The sequence below is a fragment of the Manis javanica genome, chromosome 6 (genome assembly GCF_040802235.1).
Source record: "Manis javanica isolate MJ-LG chromosome 6, MJ_LKY, whole genome shotgun sequence".
NCBI classification, from domain to species: domain Eukaryota; kingdom Metazoa; phylum Chordata; class Mammalia; order Pholidota; family Manidae; genus Manis; species Manis javanica.
The window spans coordinates 91,433,936-91,456,230 of record NC_133161.1 but is presented as its reverse complement, the minus strand read 5'-3'; the positions used below and the strand labels follow the sequence as shown (position 1 = coordinate 91,456,230).

Below are 22,295 nucleotides of genomic sequence, written 5' to 3'. Positions count from 1 at the left end.
GCCGGTCTCTGCCAGGCTCCAGATGGCTCTCAGCACCTCAGTATTTTCTAGGAACTCATTTATTTATTCAGTACACATGTAGTTTGACCTTCTGTGTGCCAGGCATTGTTCTGGAGCTGGAGCTACAGCAGAGAACAAAACCGGCATGAAGCCGCACTCCTGGAGAGCGTCCTAGAGGTCACCCTGGATCTGTACAGAAACCATCCCTCTACCTTGGCAGATTCTGGCCTGGGAGGAGAGCTGCAAAATCTTAAGGCCTAATTTGGGACAAAGTAGGAACCAAATCCAAACAGGCTTAGTCATTTCAAATAGCTTTATTTTTCGAAACGTTTTATGCAGCTACGGTTTCCAGGAGACCACATAAAATGTGCAGAAGTGCATCTGTTCTCCAGTTAGCAAGTGTTAATTGAATAATTATTATGGAGGCAAAGCACTGCACTAGATTTAGTAAGAATAGAATATAGACTGTGCCTCTAATAACGTTACAGCCTAGCTCAGTAGATAAGTAGATAAGTAGATAAGAAATAGTCTGTGTGAAGAAGTTACATGCTGACTTCCACCGTCCATTACTAATGAAGAAAGGAGGACGTGCTACCAGAACCTGCTGCTTCCGGAGTACTCGTCTCCACCTTTCATGCCAGTACATTTTCTAATGTCCATCCAGTTTATATGGGATTTTTGGTTTAAAAATTTCAGCAAGTGCTTCAAGAATTGCTCATCAGATGAAGAGAAATTGCTAGTACAAATTTAATGTGTGATTAATGTATGGTATGATGTGCTTGGAAGCAAACATGGGGCTTCCAGTGACTACTCCTTTGAGTAAAAATTATTCCTTCCAACCACAAAATGGTGTTATTAAAAGGAAAGAGCTAGACTGAAAGGAAGAGATATATTGGTGTCATCTTTTGTTTTCTATATTAACTTTTTCATTATTGTTCATTCACTGGGAGATGGAGAATAAGTTTGAGAGGAGGAGACAGGAGATGAGAAGGAGAGGAGAGGGTGGAGAACACAGGTGGACAGGTAGTGGCTCACAGTGCCAACTGGACATCAGGCACACAGGACAGGGTTGAAAAGTGCATCCCATGAGAGTGGCTTGTTTGATATTTGTGACTGTTTTTGGATTTTATTTGTAAAGCATTATGATTTCTTGGATGAGAATGAGAAAGGATGTGGATTTTAGGAGGGCAGATTTTAGCCCTGGCTTTGGACGACAAACGGTCTTTGAAGTCCTTGCGGCTGCTGCTCTCCAGTCTGAGCCAATCGCTCATCTTTCTGTTCCTCATTCCAGGACAATCAGTTTCGATCCCAAGAATTTAAAAAGTTCTAGGCTCAGATTGTTCCCAAGGGTGAGGGGGAGGCAGGAAATGAGCCCTTGATTTCTTTCATGATGCATTTGAGTTTATTTCACCTAGAAAAACCTCATCAAAAACTTCCTCAGAAACCATTTTTCAGAATTGCTTCATCATTGCAATTCCCCCAGCACATAATTGGGGAAGATGTTCTTGTATTATGTATGTGTCTAATTAAATAGAGAGTTCACTTCCTCTGAAGAACCTTCTCCCTTCTATTTCATCATCCTTCCCCCTCATTTTAAAAAACATTACCTCTGCCTCAAAAAAAAAAAAAGTAAAATAAACTGCATCCTTAAAATGAATCCTGAAAATGAATTGGGAAATCCTTAGAGCCAAGTTCTAGGCCTTGTTCTGCTTCTCACCTGCTTGGGTTCTGCTTGGAGCTGACATTGGAGAACCAGGTCCTCCACGCAGAAATGTGAGGAAAGGGGAATGAACATTCCAGGCAGAGAACACGGTTTCAAGACTTTTTCTTGTAACAGGTATCTTACAACTGTGGTTCATAGCAATCTCTCTTCTGCAACTGATGCAGGTGCCTGGCTGGTTACTATGGCAACCCCATCATTGGGTCTGGAGACCACTGTCGCCCTTGTCCTTGCCCAGATGGGCCCGAAAGCGGACGCCAGTTTGCCAATAGCTGTTACCAAGACCCTGTTACTTTACAGCTCGCATGTGTCTGTAAGCCTGGATTTGTTGGTAAGTAATGTGCTGACTTTGTAGGAAAAAGTGTCTCCATGAGTTTAGTTGTTAATGAAGAAAAAAGATGAACAATGAGCCAATTTAGTGTAATTTTTGCAATCCTTTGTTAAAAGCAAAGGGACTCTGAAATATCCAAGATGCCCTTTTCCCTATCTGGAACGTGAGTCGAGTAAGTTCTTGAGTCTCTGTGGTAATCATGTTACAGAGCAGAGCAGGATAACAGGCACATTTAAATATATAAGTGAATCCCTACAAACTGTTCTGTTATTAAGCAGTAGGAAGATTATTTACATGTTACTTTTCCCTTCCCTTACCCGGCTCCTAGCACAAGAGTCTCAAAGTAGTGAAGTGGCCAAATTGTGGGCAGCAGAAAGAAAAAAATACCATCAAGGGAGCCTCCAGACAACTGAATGGGTCAAAGCTAGATCTGTGCAACATTGTTTTTTTTTTTTGAGAGGGCATCTCTCATTTATTGATCAAATGGTTGTTAACAACAATAAAATTCTGTATAGGGGACTCAATGCTCAATGTACAATCATTAATCCACCCCAAGCCTAATTCTCGTAAGTCTCCAATCTTCTGAAGCATAACGAACAAGTTCTTACATGGTGAACAAGTTCTTACATAGTGAATAAGTTCTTACATGGTGAACAGTACAAGGGCATTCATCACAGAAACTTTCGGTTTTGATCACGCATTATGAACTATAACAATCAGGTCAAATATGAATATTCGTTTGATTTTTTTTTTTTAAGAGGGCATCTCTCGTATTTATTGATCAAATGGTTGTTAACAACAATAAAATTCTGTATCGGGGGGTCAATGCTCAATGCACAATCATTAATCCATCTCAAGCCTAGTTCTCGTTAGTCTCCAATCTTCTGAAGCATAACGAACAAGTTCTTACATGGTGAACGAATTCTTACATAGTGAGTAAGTTCTTACATGGTGAACAGTACAAGGGCATTCATCACAGAAACTTTCGGTTTTGATCACGCATTATGAACTATAAACAATCAGGTCAAATATGAATATTTGTTTGATTTTTATACTTGATTTATATGTGGATCCCACATTTCTCCCTTTATTATTATTTTTATTTTTAATAAACTGCTGAAGTGTTAGGTAGATGCAAGATAAAGGTAGAAAACATAGTTTAGTGTTGTAAGAGAGCATTTGTAGATGATCAGGTGTGTGCCTGTAGACTATGTGCTAATCTGAGCTAGACAAGGGCAATAAAACATCCATGGATGCAGAAGCTTTCTCTCAACACAGGGGGAGGGGGTGTGAGGTTCTCAGCTTCACCACTGTTGTTCCCCAATTTCTCACCTGATGGCCCCCCTGCGACTGTGCCTGTCTTAGGTTGTTCCTCCCTTGAGGAATCTTACCGATCTCTGGCTAACCAGTCATCTTCCGGGGCCATACAGGGAAATGTAAAGTTGGTAAGTGAGAGAGAAGCCATATTGTTTGAAAAGGTTAGCTTTTTACTTCTTTGAAGATTTATGCCCTGTGGCTTCTATGCCCAGCACTTGTCTCGAGGTATCTTTACCACCTGGAGGAATTATGATACTCGGTAAATTTGATATGAGGCACGAATTCTATTTAAGGGTTGTAATTAGGAAGGAAGAAGAAAAGCTATAGAGGTAGCATATGGAAGAAAACATGGGAGGATTGATTATTTCTTTGCATATCTTCTTGTAGAGTACCTTAAGTATGTATAGGTTTTAAACTACGAACTAACTTGCGCACACATATTAACATAAAAGGAATACGGAGACATAAACAAAGCAAATCTATAATTACCAGCCATCTCCAGTGAAGCCAAGAAAACCATTTAGGCACCCTAGGCATTTGTGAAAATTAGTCTATGATATGATGGATATTCTCCAACTGTACTTGAACAGTCTGAGAGAAGTCAGACAAATTAAAGCAACCCATTTCTGGGATCTGTTCACATCCCATATGTTCTTTTAACCGTAGATAGTCTATAGTCATAAGATTTTGGAGCGCTACCACTTGCACCCCTCCCAACTCCTGATTGAGTTCCAACAGTACAGATCTGGTTAAATTCGTTGTCTCACTGTATGCACATGCCAGCCTAGACATCTCCCCCTCATTCCAATGGCAAGTCCAGGATACGGTGGGGTGGACGCAGCCACAACCGCAGCATCGCCCAGATCCCTGCGGAGGCTTTTTGATGATTATCCCCCTGCACGAGTCCTCTAGAGAGTGCTGATGCTGGAAGCTCCTCCTCATATAGTATCTTAGTTCATTTTCTGGGTAGCCAAGCTAGGCCTTGATCTTCTGCATGGAAACAAACAGACCCTTTGCCCACACTTTGACATGCCCTCTATACCACTGTGTAGAACTCATTGGCGGTCAGCACACAGGAACTGATTTTTTTTTTAATCTTTAATCTACACTTACATGAAGAATACTATGTTTACTATACTCTCCCCTATATCAGGTCCCCCCTAAAAACCACATTACAGTCACTGTCCATCAGCATAGCAAAATGTAGAATCACTACTTGTCCTCTCTGTGTTGTACAGCCCTCCCTCCCCTTTCTCCCTCCCCCACTATGCTAATCTTAATACCCAACTTCTTCCCCCCACTTATTCCCCCCTGCCCACCCATCCTCCACAGTTCCTTTCCCTTTGGTACCTGTTAGTCCATTTTTGGGTTCTGTAATTCCGCTGCTGTTTTGTTCCTTCAGTTTTTCCTTTGTTCTTACACTCCTCAGATGAGTGAAATCATTTGGTATTTCTCTTTCTCCACTTGGCTTATTTCACTGAGCAGAATACTCTCCACATCCATCCATGTTGCTGCAAATGGTAGTATTTTTCCTCTTCTAATGGCTGAGTAGTATTGCATTGTGTATATGTACCACATCTTCTTTATCCATTCATCTACCAATGGACATTTAGGTTGCTTCCAATTCTTGGCTATTGTAAATAGTGCTGCGATAAACATAGGGGTGCATCTGTCTTTCTCAAACTTGATTGCTGCGTTCTTAGGGTAAATTCCTAGGAGTGGAATTCCTGGGTCAAATGGTAGGTCTGTTTTGAGCATTTTGATGAACCTCCATACTGCTTTCCACAATGGTTGAACTAATTTACATTCCCACCAGCAGTGTAGGAGGGTTCCCCTTTCTCCACAGCCTCGCCAACATTTGTTGTTGTTTGTCTTTTGGATGGCAGCTATCCTTACTGGTGTGAGGTGATACCTCATTGTAGTTTTAATTTGCATTTCTCTGATAATTAGCGATGTGGAGCATCTTTTCATGTGTCTGTTGGCCATCTGTATTTCTTTTTTAGAGAACTGTCTGTTCAGTTCCTCTGCCCATTTTTTAATTGGGTTATTTGTTTTTTGTTTGTTGAGGCGTGTGAGCTCTTTATATACTCTGGACGTCAAGCCTTTATCGGATGTGTCATTTTCAAATATATCCTCCCATACTGTAGGGTTCCTTTTTGTTCTATTGATGGTGTCTTTCGCTGTACAGAAGCTTTTCAGCTTAATGTAGTCCCACTTGCTCATTTTTGCTGTTGTTTTCCTTGCCCGGGGAGATATGTTCAAGAAGAGGTCACTCATGTTTATGTCTAAGAGGTTTTTGCCTATGTTTTTTTCCAAGAGTTTAATGGTTTCATGACTTACATTCCGGTCTTTGATCCATTTTGAGTTTACCTTTGTATATGGGGTTAGACAACGGTCCAGTTTCATTCTCCTACATGTAGCTGTCCAGTTTTGCCAGCACCATCTGTTGAAGAGACTGTCATTTTGCCATTGTATGTCCATGGATCCTTTATCAAATATTAATTGACCATATATGTTTGGGTTAATTTCTGGAGTCTCTAATCTGTTCCACTGGTCTGTGGCTCTGTTCTTGTGCCAGTACCAAATTGTCTTGATTACTATGGCTTTGTAGTAGAGCTTGAAGTTGGGGAGTGAGATCCCCCCTACTTTATTCTCCTTTCTCAGGATTGCTTTGGCTATTCGGGGTCTTTGGTGTTTCCATATGAATTTTTGAATTATTTGTTCCAATTCGTTGAAGAATGTTGCTGGTAATTTGAGAGGGATTGCATCAAATCTGTATATTGCTTTGGGCAGGACGGCCATTTTGATGATATTAATTCTTCCTAGCCATGAGCAGGGGATGAGTTTCTATTTGTTAGTGTCCCCTTTAATTTCTCTTAAGAGTGACTTGTAGTTTTCAGAGTATAAGTCTTTCACTTCTTTGATTAGGTTTATTCCTAGGTATTTTATTCTTTTTTTATTTTATTTTATTTTTTGAGAGAGCATCTCTCATATTTATTGATCAAATGGTTGTTAACAACAATAAAATTCAGTATAGGAGGGTCAATGCTCAATGTACAATCATTAATCCAACTCAAGTGTAATTCTCGTTAGTCTCCCATCCTCTGAAGCATAACGAACAAGTTCTTACATGGTGAACGAATTCTTACATAGTGAATAAATTCTTACATGGTGAACAGTACAAGGGCATTCATCACAGAAACTTTCGGTTTTGATCACGCATTATGACCTATAAACAATCAGGTCAAATATGAATATTCATTTGATTTTTGTAATTGCTTTATATGTTGATCCCACATTTCTCCCTTTATTATTATTATTATTTTTATTTTTAATAAAATGCTGAAGTGGTAGGTAGATGCAAGATAAAGGTAGAAAATATAGTTTAGTGCTGTAAGAGGGCAAATGTAGATGATCAAATGATCAGGTGTGTGCCTATGGACTAAGCATTAATCCAGGCTAGACAAGGGCAGCAAAACATCCACGGATGCAGAAGATTTCTCTCAAAGCAGGGGGGGGTGAGGTTCTGAGCCTCACCTCTGTTGATCCCTAAATTCTCACCTGATGGCCCCCCTGTGACTGTGCCTGTCTTAGGTTGTTCCTCCCTTGAGGAATCTTACCCGTCTCTGGCTAACCAGTCATCTTCCGGGGCCATACAGGGAAATGTAAAGTTGGTAAGTGAGAGAGAAGCCATATTGTTTGAAAAGGTTAGCTCTTTACTTCTTTGCAGATTTATGCCCTGTGGCTTCCATGCCCAGCACTTGTCTCGAGGTATCTTTACCACCTGGAGGAATTATGATACTCGGTAAATTCGATATGAGGCACGAATTCTATTTAAGGGTTGTAATTAGGAAGAAAGAAGAAAAGCTACAGATGTAGCATATGGAAGGAAACATGGGAGGATTGATTATTTCTTTGACATATCTTCTTGTAGAGTACCTTAAGTATGTATAGGTTTTAAACTACTAACTAATTTGCACACACATATTAACATAATAGGAATACGGTGACATAAACAAAGCAAATCTATAATTACCATCCATCTCCAGTGAAGCCAAGAAAACCATTTAGGCAACCTAGGCATTTGTGAAAATTTGTCTATGATATGATGGATATTGTTCAACTGTACTTGAACAGTCTGAGAGAAATCAGACAAATTAAAGCAACCCATTTCTGGGATCTGTTCACATCCCATATGTTCTTTTAACCATAGATAGTCTATAGTCATGAGATTTTGGAGTGCTACAACTTGCACCCCTCCCAAATCCTGGTTGAGTTCCAACAGTACAGATCCAGTCAAATTCGTTGTCTCACTGTATGCACATGCCAGCCTAGACATCTCCCTCCTCATTCCTATGGCAAGTCCAGGAGACGGTGGGCTGGATGCAGCCACAACCGCAGCATCGTCCGGATCCCTGTGGAGGCTTTTTGATGATCATCCCCCGGCACAAGTCCTCCAGAGAGTGCTGATGCTGGAAGCTCCTCCTCATATCGTATCTTAGTTCATTTTCTGGGTATCCAAGCTAGGCCTTGATCTTCTGCGTAGAAACAAACAGACCTTTTGCCCACACTTTGACATGCCCTCTATACCATTGTGCAGAACTCATTGGAGGTCAGCACACAGTAACTGCTTTTTTTTTTTTTTTAATTAAGTGAAAGGAATATTATCAGAAAAGAGTACCTCCATAGCTAATCATCTGACACCCTTTAAGTGATCAACATTAAGGATATTTAAAGCATGCGTTGATCTTTGATTTACCAATAGTTTTATCCTATCAAGGAATAATCCCCCTTTTCTTTCTTTCTTTCTTTCTTTATTTTTTTTTAATTTTTAATCTATACTTACATGAAGAATACTATGTTTACTACGCTCTCCCCTATATCAGGTCCCCCCTAACAACCACATTACGGTTACTGTCCATCAGCTTAGCAAAATGTTGTAGAGTCACTACTTGTCCTCTCTGTGTTGTGCAGCCCACCCTCCCCTTTCTCCCTCCCCCCCATGCACGCTAATCTTAATACCCCCCTTCTTCTCCCCCCCTTATCCCTCCCTGCCCACCCATCCTCCCCAGTTCCTTTCCCTTTGGTACCTGTTAGTCCATTTTTGGGTTCTGTAATTCCGCTGCTGTTTTGTTCCTTCAGTTTTTCCTTTGTTCCTATACTCCTCAGATGAGTGAAATCATTTGGTATTTCTCTTTCTCCCCTTGGCTTATTTCACTGAGCAGAATACTCTCCAGCTCCATCCATGTTGCTGCAAATGGTTGGATATTTCCACTTCTTATGGCTGAGTAGTATTCCATTGTGTATATGTACCACATCTTATTTATCCATTCATCTACCGATGGACATTTAGGTTGCTTCCAATTCTTGGCTATTGTAAATAGTGCTGCGATAAACATAGGGGTGCATCTGTCTTTCTCAAACTTGATTGCTGCGTTCTTAGGGTAAATTCCTAGGAGTGGAATTCCTGGGTCAAATGGTAGGTCTGTTTTGAGCATTTTGATGAACCTCCATACTGCTTTCCACAATGGTTGAACTAATTTACATTCCCACCAGCAGTGTAGGAGGGTTCCCCTTTCTCCACAGCCTCGCCAACATTTGTTGTTGTTTGTCTTTTGGATGGCAGCTATCCTTACTGGTGTGAGGTGATACCTCATTGTAGTTTTAATTTGCATTTCTCTGATAATTAGCGATGTGGAGCATCTTTTCATGTGTCTGTTGGCCATCTGTATTTCTTTTTTAGAGAACTGTCTGTTCAGTTCCTCTGCCCATTTTTTAATTGGGTTATTTGTTTTTTGTTTGTTGAGGCGTGTGAGCTCTTTATATACTCTGGACGTCAAGCCTTTATCGGATGTGTCATTTTCAAATATATCCTCCCATACTGTAGGGTTCCTTTTTGTTCTATTGATGGTGTCTTTCGCTGTACAGAAGCTTTTCAGCTTAATGTAGTCCCACTTGCTCATTTTTGCTGTTGTTTTCCTTGCCCGGGGAGATATGTTCAAGAAGAGGTCACTCATGTTTATGTCTAAGAGGTTTTTGCCTATGTTTTTTTCCAAGAGTTTAATGGTTTCATGACTTACATTCCGGTCTTTGATCCATTTTGAGTTTACCTTTGTATATGGGGTGAGACAATGGTCCAGTTTCATTCTCCTACATGTAGCTGTCCAGTTTTGCCAGCACCATCTGTTGAAGAGACTGTCATTTTGCCATTGTATGTCCATGGATCCTTTATCAAATATTAATTGACCATATATATTTGGGTTAATTTCTGGAGTCTCTAATCTGTTCCACTGGTCTGTGGCTCTGTTCTTGTGCCAGTACCAAATTGTCTTGATTACTATGGCTTTGTAGTAGAGCTTGAAGTTGGGGAGTGAGATCCCCCCTACTTTATTCTCCTTTCTCAGGATTGCTTTGGCTATTCGGGGTCTTTGGTGTTTCCATATGAATTTTTGAATTATTTGTTCCAATTCGTTGAAGAATGTTGCTGGTAATTTGAGAGGGATTGCATCAAATCTGTATATTGCTTTGGGCAGGATGGCCATTTTGATGATATTAATTCTTCCTAGCCGTGAGCATGGGATGAGTTTCCATTTATTAGTGTTCCCTTTAATTTCTCTTAAGAGTGACTTGTAGTTTTCAGAGTATAAGTCTTTCACGTCTTTGGTTAGGTTTATTCCGAGGTATTTTATTCTTTTTGATGCAATGGTGAATGGAATTGTTTTCCTGATTTCTCTTTCTCTTGATTCATTGTTAGTGTATAGGAAAGCTACAGATTTCTGTGTGTTAATTTTGTATCCTGCAACTTTGCTGTATTCCGATACCAGTTCTAGTAGTTTTGGAGTGGAGTCTTTGGGGTTTTTATGTACAGTATCATATCATCTGCAAATAGTGACAGTTTAACTTCTTCTTTACCAATCTGGATTCCTTGTATTTCTTTGTTTTGTCTGATTGCCGTGGCTAGGACCTCCAGTACTATGTTGAATAACAGTGGGGAGAGTGGGCATCCCTGTCTGGTTCCCGATCTCAGAGGAAATGCTTTCAGCTTCTCGCTGTTCAGTATAATGCTGGCTCTGGGTTTATCATTTATGGCCTTTATTATGTTGAGGTACTTGCCCTCTATTCCCTTTTTGCTGAGAGTTTTTATCATGAATGGATGTTGAATTTTGTCAAATGCTTTTTCAGCATCTATGGAGATGATCATGTGGTTTTTGTCTTTCTTTTTGTTGATGTGGTGGATGATGTTGATGGATTTTCGAATGTTGTACCATCCTTGCATCCCTGGGATGAATCCCACTTTGTCATGGTGTATGATCCTTTTGATATACTGTTGAATTCTGTTTGCTAATATTTTATTGAGTATTTTTCTATCTACATTCATCAGGGATATTGGTCTGTAATTTTCTTTTTTTGTGGGGTCTTTGCCTGGTTTTGGTATTAGGGTGATGTTGGCTTCATAGAATGAGTTTGGGAGTATTCCCTCTTCTTCTATTTTTTGGAACACTTTAAGGAGAATGGGTATTATGTCTTCTCTGTGTGTCTCATAAAATTCCGAGGTAAATCCATCCGGCCCCGGGGTTTTGTTCTTGGGTAGTTTTTTGATTACCGTTTCAATTTCTTTGCTCGTAATTGGTTTGTTTAACTTTTGTGTTTCTTCCTTGGTCAGTCTTGGGAGGTTTTATTTTTCTAGGAAGTTGTCCATTTCTTCTAGGTTTTCCAGCTTGTTGGCATATAGGTTTTCATAGTAGTCTTTAATAATTCTTTGTATTTCCGTGGGTTCTGTTGTGATTTTTCCATTCTCATTTCTGATTCTGTTGATTTGTGTTGATTCTCTTTTTCTCTTAATAAGTTTGGCTAGAGGCTTATCTATTTTGTTTATTTTCTCAAAGAACCAGCTCTTGGTTTCGTTGATTTTTGCTATTGTTTTATTCTTCTCAATTTTGTTTATTTCTTCTCTGATCTTTATTATGTCCCTCCTTCTGCTGACTTTAGGCCTCATTTGTTCTTCTTTTTCCAGTTTCGATAGTTGTGAAGTTAGACTATTCATTTGGGATTGTTCTTCCTTCTTCAGGTGTGCCTGGATCGCTATATACTTTCCTCTTAAGACTGCTTTCGCTGCATCCCACAGAAGTTGGGGCTTTGTGTTGTGTGTTGTCATTTGTTTCTATATATTCCTTGATCTCTATTTTGATTTGTTCATTGATCCATTGATTATTTAGTAGCATGTTGTTAAGCCTCCATGTGTTTGTGAGCCTTTTTGTTTTCTTTGTAGAATTTATTTCTAGTTTTATACCTTTGTGGTCTGAAAAATTGGTTGGTAGAATTTCAATGTTTTGGAATTTACTGAGGCTCTTTTTGTGAGCTAGTATGTGGTCTATTCTGGAGAATGTGCCATGTGCACTTGAGAAGAATGTATATCCTGTTGCTTTTGGATGTAGAGTTCTTCAGATGTCTGTTAGGTCCATCTGTTCTAGTGTGTTGTTCAATGCCTGTGTGTCCTTACTTATTTTCTGCCTGGTGGATCTATCCTTTGGGGTGAGTGGTGTGTTGAAGTCTCCTAAGTTGAATGCATTGCAGTCTATTTCCCTCTTTAGTTCTGTTAGTATTTGTTTCACAAATGCTGGTGCTCCTGTATTGGGTGCATATATATTTAGAATGGTTATATCCTCTTGTTGGACTGAGCCCTTTATCATTATGTAGTGTCCTTCTTTATCTCTTGTTACTTTCTTTGTTTTGAAGTCTATTTTGTCTGATATTAGTACTGCAACCCCTGCTTTCTTCTCACTGTTGTTTGCCTGAAATATGTTTTTCCATCCTTTGACTTTTAGTCTGTGCTTGTCTTTGGGTTTGAGGTGAGTTTCTTGTAAGCAGCATATAGATGGGTCTTGCTTTTTTATCCATTCTATTACTCTGTGTCTTTTGATTGGTGCATCAAGTCCATTTACATTTAGGGTGACTATTGAGAGATATGTACTTAGTGCCATTGCAGGCTTTAGATTCGTGGTTATCAAAGGTTCAAGGTTAGCTTCTTTAGTATCTTACTGCCTACCTTAGCTCGCTTATTGAGCTGTTATATACACCGTCTGGAGATTCTTTTCTTCTCTCCCTTCTTATTCCTCCTCCTCCTTTCTTCATATGTTGTGTGTTTTGTTCTGTGCTCTTTTTTGGAGTGCTCCCATCTAGAGCAGTCCCTGTAAGATGCCCTGTAGAGGTGGTTTGTGGGAAGCAAATTTCTCAGCTTTTGCATGTCTGGGAATTGTTTAATTCCGCCATCATATTTAAATGATAGTCATGCTGGATACAGTATCCTTGGTTCAAGGCCCTTCTGTTTCATTGCATTAAATATATCATGCCATTCTCTTCTGGCCTGTAGGGTTTCTGTCGAGAAGTCTGATGTTAGCCTGATGGGTTTTCCTTTATAGGTGACCTTTTTCTCTCTAGCTGCCTTTATAACTGTTTCCTTGTCGTTGATCCTTGCCATTTTAATTATTATGTGTCTTGGTGTTGTCCTCCTTGGATCCTTTCTGTTGGGGATTCTGTGTATTTCCGTATTCTGTTCGATTATTTCCTCCCCCAGTTTGGGGAAGTTTTCAGCAATTATTTCTTCAAAGAGACTTTCTACCCCGTTTCCTCTTTCTTCCTCTTCTGGTACCCCAATAATAGGAATATTATTCCTCTTGGATTGGTCACATAGTTCTCTTAGTGTTGTTTCGTTCCTGGAGATCCTTTTATCTCTCTCTATGTCAGCTTCTATACGTTCCTATTCTCTGGCTTCTATTCCTTCAATGGCCTCTTGCATCTTATCCATTCTGCTTATAAATCCTTCCAGGGATTGTTTCACTTCTGTGATCTCCGTCCTGACATCTGTGATATCCCTCCGGACTTCATCCCATTGCTCTTGCATTTTTCTCTGCATCTCATCCCATTGCTCTTGCATTTTTCTCTGCATCCCTGTCAGCATGTTCATGATTTTTCTTTTGAATTCTTTTTCAGGAGGACTGGTTAGGTCTGTCTCCTTCTCAGGTACTGTCTCTGTGATCTTTGTCTGCCTGTAGTTTTGCCTTTTCATGGTGATAGAGACAGTTTGCAGAGCTGGTACGAGTGACAGCTGAAAAAGCTTTCCTTCTTGTTTGGTTTGTGGCCTTCCTCTCCTGGGAGAATAGCGACCTCTAGTGGCTTTGTGCTGGGCAGCTGCGCGCAGACAGGGCTTCTGCTTCCTGCCCAGTTTCTATGGAGTTTATCTCCACTGTTGCTGTGGGTGTGGCCTGGCTCGGGCTGCCGCTCCAAAACGGTGGAGCCCCGTCGGACAGGGAGTGACCGGGAGGCTATTTATCTCCATAAGGGGCCTATGTGCTCCCTATTGCCCAGGGGGTTAGAGTGCCCAGAGATCCCCAGATTCCCTGCCTCTGGGCTAAGTGTCCTGTCCTGCCCCTTTAAGACTTCCAAAAAGCACTCTGCAAACCAAAACAACAACAGCAACAATGAAAGTGAAAAAAAAGAAAAAAAACGCACGATTTTCTTTGTCCTCAGGCACTGGTCTCAGGCACCTTCTCACCGGTCTTGCTGGCTTTTTCCCTAGTATTGGGGTCCCTGTCCCTTTAAGGCTTCCAAAAAGCACTCGCCAAAAAAAAAAAAAGGGAGAATCGCACGATATTGTTTGTCCTCAGGTGCCGGTCTCAGGCACCCGCTCACCGGTCTTGCCACCCTGGTTCCCTAGTATTGCAGTCCCTGTCCCTTTAAGACTTCCAAAAAGCACTCGCCAAAAAAAAAAGGGAAAAACGTGCGATATTCTTTGTCCTCAGGCGCCGGTCTCAGGCACCCGCTCACCAGTCTTGCTTCCCTGTTTCCCTAGTATTGGGATCCCTGTCCCTTTAAGGCTTCCAAAATGCACTCACCAAAAAAAAAGGGAAAAACGCGCGATATTCTTTGTCGTCAGGTGCTGGTTTCAGGCACCAGCTCACCGGTCTTGCTGCCCTGTTTCCCTAGTATTGGGGTCCCTGTCCCTTTAAGGCTTCCAAAAAGCACTCGCCAAAAAAAAAGGGAGAAACACGCAATTTTCTTTGTCCTCAGGCGCCTGTCTCAGGCACCCACTCACCGGCCTTACTGCCCTGTTTCCCTGGTATTGGGGTCCCTGTCCCTTTTAGGCTTCCAAAAAGCACTCACCAAAGAAAAAGAAAAAAACTGCTCCGGTTTCTTTCCACCTGCCAGGAGCCGGGGGGAGGGGCGCTCGGGTCCCGCCGGGCTGGGGCTTGTATCTTACCCCCTTCGTGAGGCGCTGGGTTCTTGCAGGTGTGGATGTGGTCTGGATGTTGTCCTGTGTCCTCTGGTCTCTATTTTAGGAAGTTGTCTTTGTTATATTTTCATAATTCTATGTGGTTTTGGGAGGAGAGTTCCTCTGCTCTACTCACGCCACCATCTTGGCTCCACCCCCTCCATATGAATTTTTGAATTATTTGTTCCAGTTCATTGAAGAATGTTGCTGGTAATTTGATAGGGATTGCATCAAATCTGTATATTGCTTTGGGCAGGATGGCCATTTTGACGATATTAATTCTTCCTAGCCATGAACATGGGATGACTTTCCATTTGTTAGTGTCCCCTTTAATTTCTCTTAAGAGTGACTTGTAGTTTTCAGGGTATAGGTCTTTCACTTCTTTGGTTAGGTTTATTCCTAGGTATTTTTTTCTTTTTGAATAGTGTTTCAAACGCTAGATATACTTGTCTATAGCTGAGTAAATATTTGCATGTAGTTTCAAGATTTCTTAGAAGGGGAAACTGGTCACCATTAGGACCCCATTTTTCAGGTTGCCCATGCAAGAGCTGTGATTTTTCAATTAATATAGTCCTCGGGTCAGGGTTTAACAGCAAGCTAAGCTGTGCACTATTAGGGGGTTATTTAGTCCCTAATCCACTCCACCCTGTGTAATGAGAGGCTGATGGCACGTGTGCCAGGACTCCTGTAACTGTCCCTAAACTTGCCCCACACAACGAAAAGCCCTTTTCTCCCCCAAGAGATCTGGGCATCCCAGGTTCAGAAGATTGCAGTGTGAGAGGCACCAGCTGCCTGGGTTGGCAGCTGTCGGGGACTTGGCTGCCCTGACACCAGGCTGAAGGCACTGTGCTTGCTTATATTGGACAACAGGCTCCAGGTGTGAAGACTGTGCCGCAGGCTTCTTTGGCAACCCCTCAGACGTCGGGGGGACGTGTCAGCCTTGCCAGTGTCACCACAACATCGACACGACTGACCCGGAGGCCTGTGACAAGGAGAGTGGGCGGTGCGTCAAGTGCCTGTACCATACGGAAGGGGAGCAGTGCCAGCTCTGCCGATTCGGGTACTATGGAGATGCCCTCCAGCAGGCCTGTCGAAGTAAGAGGCAGATGGGGTCAGCCCACTTGTTGGGATGACTTCCCTTTGTTCTCCATCATCAGGGCACTTTACTGTGGGAGTCTATTTCACTTGGGAAAACACTTGGTCAGAGAGGTAAAATTTCATTTTTGACAAAAGAAAGATGAGACTGATCTTGTCTTTTCTTGACTGAGGTCTCAGGATGTGGCTCAGTGCCTGAGAGAGGCCACCAAAGGGGAAAACGATGTAGCTGTCACCCCGCTAAATGCCATCTAATAAAGCACATTGGTTTTATGTTCTGTCCATGAACTTGCTGCTTGGCTGGGGCGTACAGATGCTAATGCCCACTCTGGTCCACATCTTGCTTCGTGTCCCTGACAGAGACAGCCTTCCAGCTAATGGAGGAGAGAGAAGTAACATCTCGGACGTCTCTCTGAGAACTCATTATTTCTCTCTCATGGGGATCGGCGAGCATTTCCTGCTGCTGCACACCCCAGGCCTGTCTGTGTTTATACAAATGTGTGTGGAATGTGAGGACCAGCGGGACTGGATTCCTCAAAGCCTTACTAGCTTAAAGGGCTTCTACCTGCTAAGTCGGACAGTTCGTTACTGTGATTCCCTGCCAAGAGTTTAAAATCATTAGATATCTCAACCCCTGAGGCATATTCTTTATTATTTCCAGTTAAATCCTCAATTGTAAAATGATTCCCCAGCACCTTATTAAATCTGAGTATTTGAAAAATACTCTCAGGCACAATGGCACATTTTGCCTGTCTAACCTGGGAAATGTCAGAACTGTTGTCTGACATATGTCAGAAATCTTATGATGTAGAACATCATAAGAACAGCTGAAGAACAACAGTCTTAGTGTCTATCACCTCCATTCCTTTCCCTTCTTGTTTGAGTTTCCAGGTCAAAATCTGAAGAGGGAAAACCTTAGCCATTTGGGTGAAACCCCCTTTCGCACTGTCCGTGTATATCAGGAATGTGACTGTATAAGTAACTCTGATCGCACTGTTCTTTTTCAGAGTGTGTCTGCAATTACCTGGGCACTGTGCAGGAGCACTGTAACGGCTCTGACTGCCAGTGTGATAAAGCCACCGGCCAGTGCTTGTGTCTTCCTAATGTGGTTGGGCAGAACTGTGACCGCTGTGCACCCAATACCTGGCAGCTGGCCAGCGGGGCTGGGTGTGGCCCATGCAGCTGCGATGCTGCCCATTCCTTCGGGCCAGCTTGTAATGAGGTGAGGCACTGTGGCAGGAGCGGAACCATCCTGGCAGAAGTAACAATGCCCTTCAGGGTCTAGGCTACAGCTATTTGGTGGCTTTGCCCCAGTTAAAGAAAGGCACCGCTGCTGTGGTCACAGCCTTGCACCAGGGCCCCCACTTTCTAGCATGGCACAGACTGGACACCTGCCCTGGCTTGTGGACAGGACATCCCCTTTGGCTGGGACTTTGTAACCCTGCAGAGGCCCCATCCGATGCACTGCAGCATTTCAGTGCTGGGCCCAGCCACAGGCGCAGCCTCATGCTGACAGCACACAGGTGCGCTGTCTCAGTACCGGCACCAGATCAGAATGCTCTGAGCTGTGCAGCCTAAAAGGAACCAAATTGCCACATTGTTGTGAGGGTTCCTGTTTCCTGACGCTCAGAGGGAAGTGCTCCCTGGCAGGCGAGGCACAGGTGGCCTGGGCTTGTTAGTGGTTTGCGAGGAGAAGAGTAACCAGACGTGTAGACCTAGTATAATGTGCTCAGGCCCTTCCAAACTCTGCTGCAGAAGAGCAGTTAGCAGGTGCTGGCATGGGGCCCTTAGTACCCAAGATCCAAGTGAGAGACCCTCTCTGGGACAGGGAGTGGGGGCCTTCTCAGGCAGATGGTTCAGTGCCACCTCCCCTAACAGCGGCTAAGAAAGAAAATGTAGGCTTGGCTTCTGCCCGGCAGCCCGTGTGACCTGGGTCTGTTTTCTGGCTGCAGTTCACAGGGCAGTGCCAGTGCATGCCCGGCTTCGGAGGCCGCACCTGCAGCGAGTGCCAGGAGCTCTTCTGGGGGGATCCCAACCTGGAGTGCCGAGGTGAGCTGGGCTTCTGGGCACAGGGGCTCCCTCAGAGTGGGGAGGGCACAGTCTGCAGGAGCTTTGTGGGAACTCTAAAGTGCACTGTGAGTTACGTTGTCCATAAAAACACTAGTGACAGAAGACATTCATGCTCATTATTTTTAAAAAAGACTAACAAAAAACCCAGCCCTGTACAAGGGTGGTTACTAAAAACTGGACTTGCTTACTTCCAGCTCCTTCCCCAGTTATCATCTGCTTGTCTCCACACAGGCAAAGGCATGAATGCACCACAAATACACACAGGATTGCTTTTTTAATGCTTGTAACCAAAACGGGCTCGTGTTAGCCAAATATTTCTGCAAACTGACTTTTTCTCCCCTCTGAACAATAATTGTGACCAGCTTCCTTTTCAGCACACACAGAGCTAAATGGTTGTCTGGTAAGATCATTCAGTTCCAGTGTGTCAGGTAGATTCTGCTGATGGTTAAAGCCCTGGGTGCATGTGCTTTACTAGTGTGATGTCCCCACCAGTGGGAACCAGGGGGCAATGTCCTGGCCCCCTCATGCCCAACAGAGGAACAGGTAACAGGCACTCCAGGTCTGTTAGATGTGACTAAATCCCAAAGTCACTTAGCCTTACAATAACATAGACTGGGAGAGAAAAATGGCATTTTCTGAAGAACAAAAGCTTGTTGAAATCATGTGAATCATGAGGATTGCATAATTTATGCTGTTGCAATTTTTTAATTTCCTGCCAAGTATTTCAGATCTTAAAATAAAACCATTTATGGAAGGACTGTAATAGACTGTCGCTATTCTCTTTTCCTACTCGTTCTTTCCTGCTTTGGCTTTTCTCTTCCTTATGTTTTATTTTAGGTAACTATGGATAAATGTCTTCTGTAGTTTCTTATTTGCTCTTTGACATAGTTTCTTTATTACACAACTGAAGTCCTAGGTCTAAGTCCTGGACCTAAATTAAAAACAGCCTTTTCTTTTTTGGCTATTACTGTGGCAAGAAATAATACAGATCTTCAAGTCAGCCGTTCACTCATCCTCTTCTATCAGAGGTCAGAAACCAAGAGACTGTGGGTCCTTCCAAGTCGACCTGTCTGTTCCTTAACAGCAGGAAAACTTCAAACAGGGAACAAGATCAGAAACAAATGGCATGTGATTTGGATTTTCAGTGGAGGCTCGGCCAGAAGAGTTTGTACCAGCATCCTAGATTAGATTCAGGTTTGTTCCACAGAGGCGATTGGGATCACAGTGATGAGAAACAAGTACTTTCTGTTCATCATTCTTCCATCCAGATGTGGGTCATTAGTGGGGTCTGGTTTTCTCACTTCCATTAGAAGATCTGGGACATTCACTGGACGACTTGCTCCAAGAATGTCTCCTGCAGGTAAGGTCCTGCTTGAAATCTGATTTTTCCAAGGCTCTAATCACTATTGTGTTAAATTCCTCCATCTTGTAATGCCCCGAGGGCTTGATTTTCTCCAGATAATGGTTCCATCATTGCTGATGGCCTGATTCTGTCACCATGTGTCATCGGCAAAACAGCGCAGGCTGCCGAAGCTTTCAGACCTTTGGCTCCATCTGAGCTTTGTTAGCACGAAAAACCCATTAGCTGGAGTCAGAGTCAATCAGAGAATTGTTCATTTACTACTCAGAACTTTACCCCTCACCCTTGTATCTTTGAACTTTCAACTCTAAATCTGCCAGAGAAATTGTGGATTATAGGAACAGTATCAACTTGTTTAGGTCAAAAATTAGGTCATGTTTTAGAAACTTTGCAAAGAGTGACATCCATGGCATCAGTGACCACCAATTTCTTTGCTCGTTTTATTCAGAAGGTCGGCCCATTACATACAAAACTGTTGGGACGCAGATGCTTTCCACACTCTGTGGAGGAAGCCTACACTGCAAAGCGCCCCAGAGTGAGGCAGCTGGTGCTCTCCCAATGGGGGAGCAGGACCAGTGTGCCCTGACGGGGGCAGGGGCTGCCGCACAGACGCACACAGAGCTCAGGGCTCTAGACATCCTGGGACGTAATCACAGATGGAAATGAGATGACAAGAACCCGGAGGGACAGGGTCCCGTGACTAGCAGGGACAGGACTAGGTGTCATTCCAAAATCAGATGCAGCTATGGGGAACAAATGTGACCACTTTTCCCAAATTACATAATTCATGGCCAAACAGGCTTCAAGTGCAAATCTTTCTGTTGAATGATGTGCAAATTTAGACTTTCTGGTGCCACTTCATAAACAATATGCTTATAGAAAGTCTTAGGTCATAGTTAAGTATTCTCCTTAAGGAAAAAAATGGAGTTATGTCAAGGACAAATGAGTTGAGCCTCAAACTTATAAATTGTTGAATGTTCCTATTGTCCAGGCGGGTTGGGCTCTTGGCCAGTGGGGCCAAGTCTGAACAAGCCCACCACTGTGCTGGGCTGGAGGGAGACTCTCACCCGCCCGCCCAGAACTTGCGGAGAAAACCGCGGGAGAAAACCTCGGCGAGGTCTGCGTTGTTCCCCTCGGGGTCAAAGGTCACGTGAGAAATCTTCCTGTTGACTCATAGATAGCAAAGGGAGGGCCTCTGGCTTTTGGAAAAGGCCAGTGTCTCTTAAACTCAGGGAATTGGAAATGCAGGGCATAGGTGAGCTGCTATGCGTAGGGGCCATTTTCTCATCATGCTTCTCATTTCAAATTGTTTTTAGTAGAAAACCTAACCACATTTGTTACTCAGATATTCATTTTAGAATGCTGTGGTCCTCAGGCTGGGATTCATTTACAGTTACCCATCTTATTTTTTTTATTTCTAATGTAACTCAGGAAATCAGATTTAACTTGAGTCTTTACAGAACCACAAATACTTTTGTTAGTAGAAGGGAGGTTTGTCTCACATAATCCGAATCATGGAATGTGTGTGCCCTAACAGCTAGACTAGAGGTAGGCCACCTGCAGCCCAGGTGCCAAGTCCAGCTCACTGCCTGTGCGGGTAAAGTTTTAATTGCAGCATAGCCCTGCCTGGCTGTTCACATATTGTCTGGGGTGCCTTTGTGCTGTTGTGCTGGAACTGAGTAGTTGTGATAGAGCCCATGTGGCCTGCAAAGCCTAAATATTTACCATGTGGGCCTTTATATAAAAGGTGGGCTAACCCCTGGACCAGACAGTGAGCTCATTTTTATGGGTGAAAATATACTCATTCTCCAACTTTCATTCCAAAACCGAAGTTATATTACCAAGACCAAAAAGAGGTGAGGCTGAAGGTAGAGAATTTTTTTAGAAAAATCATGTTTAACAGCAGCAGACTCAGAAACTCCAAGGGACTAGCAGTTACCAAAGGGGAGGGGAGGGGTGGGGGAGGGCGGGTGGGGAAGGAGGGAGAAGGGGACTGAGGGGTGTTATGATTAGCACACATGGTGTGGGGGATCATGGGGAAGACAGTGTAGCACAGAGAAAACAAGTAGTGACTCTGTAGCATCTTAGTACACTGATGGGCAGTGATTGCAATGGGGTATGGGGTGGAGACTTGATAATATGGGTGAATGTAGTAACCACATTTTTCATGTGAAACCTTCATAAGAGTATGTATCAATAATACCTTAATACACAAAATTGTAAAAAAAATATGTTTAAGAAATTTAAAAGTATTTAAATTTCCTTTACAGTAATAGAAATGCCTAGGTAGAAAAGTACCAATAAACCTTTTGGTATAATAGCAAATCCTGGAGACCCAGGGACCATGACAGAAAACAGTAGCTCTGTGACCTGGTTTTAGGATAGAGCACTTTCTTGGTCCAAGGCAGAGAGAGCCCTGCTGGGGAGGGGAGGCAGCAGGAAGAGCTGCTGTCTGTGTGGGACGCGTCACTGGCGACATGGGGAACGGCGCGTTTAGGACATGACGCGGGAGGCAGGAAGAGGGGGCGCTGACCTTTTCAACTGTCAGAAGGGCAAGACCAGTAGAAACTGGAGACATGGCTTCATGGAAAAGGTCATTTACAAGGAATCTGCTATGTGCTGAGCACTTTTAGGGATAGTATGTGCCTATTCTTGATTTTACCCTTAAAACAAAAAACCCATGAGGTTAAGCATAATCTCCATTTCACAGCTCAGAAATCTCAGGCTCAGAGAAGTTAAGTAACTTGTTCAAAGACAAGCCACAAGCAAGGGATCTGAAGCCAGCCTGAGTGGCCCTGTATCTCTGCACTTTCTGCAGGCCTGGTGGGCCCCCAGTGACAGCTGTTTAGAGAGGGAAATAATTGTCCTGGCTAAAGGACAATAAGGACGACCTGTAGCAGCAAGGCTATGGGGATGGGGAGACTGCCCACTGGAGAGCTATGGGGAGACTATGGCATCGCGTTGTTAAAAGCCTTGAATGCCAACCAGGTGAGCAGGTATTTTCTTTCATGGGCAGAGGAGATCTGGAGGAGGAGAGGGAAGTCAAGAGGAGAAAGTTACACCTACTTTATCAAGGGTACTAGGCTAATGCTTCCCATTCTGGCACTGACCTGCTAGTGTTTTCCTCTAGGTC

The 22,295-nt window shown here is 43.0% G+C and overlaps 1 protein-coding gene across 1 annotated transcript in view; it reads left to right on the top strand.

The window, feature by feature from the left end:
• The window catches only part of LAMB1 (laminin subunit beta 1), an 81,483-nt gene that overhangs the window by 40,356 nt on the left and 18,832 nt on the right, over window positions 1-22,295 (top strand). The window contains exons 21-24 of the mRNA XM_037010880.2: window positions 1,888-2,051; window positions 15,508-15,732; window positions 16,740-16,954; window positions 17,685-17,781. Of these exons, the coding sequence (XP_036866775.2) occupies window positions 1,888-2,051; window positions 15,508-15,732; window positions 16,740-16,954; window positions 17,685-17,781 (701 nt within the window). The remainder of the gene's footprint in view (window positions 1-1,887; window positions 2,052-15,507; window positions 15,733-16,739; window positions 16,955-17,684; window positions 17,782-22,295) is intronic.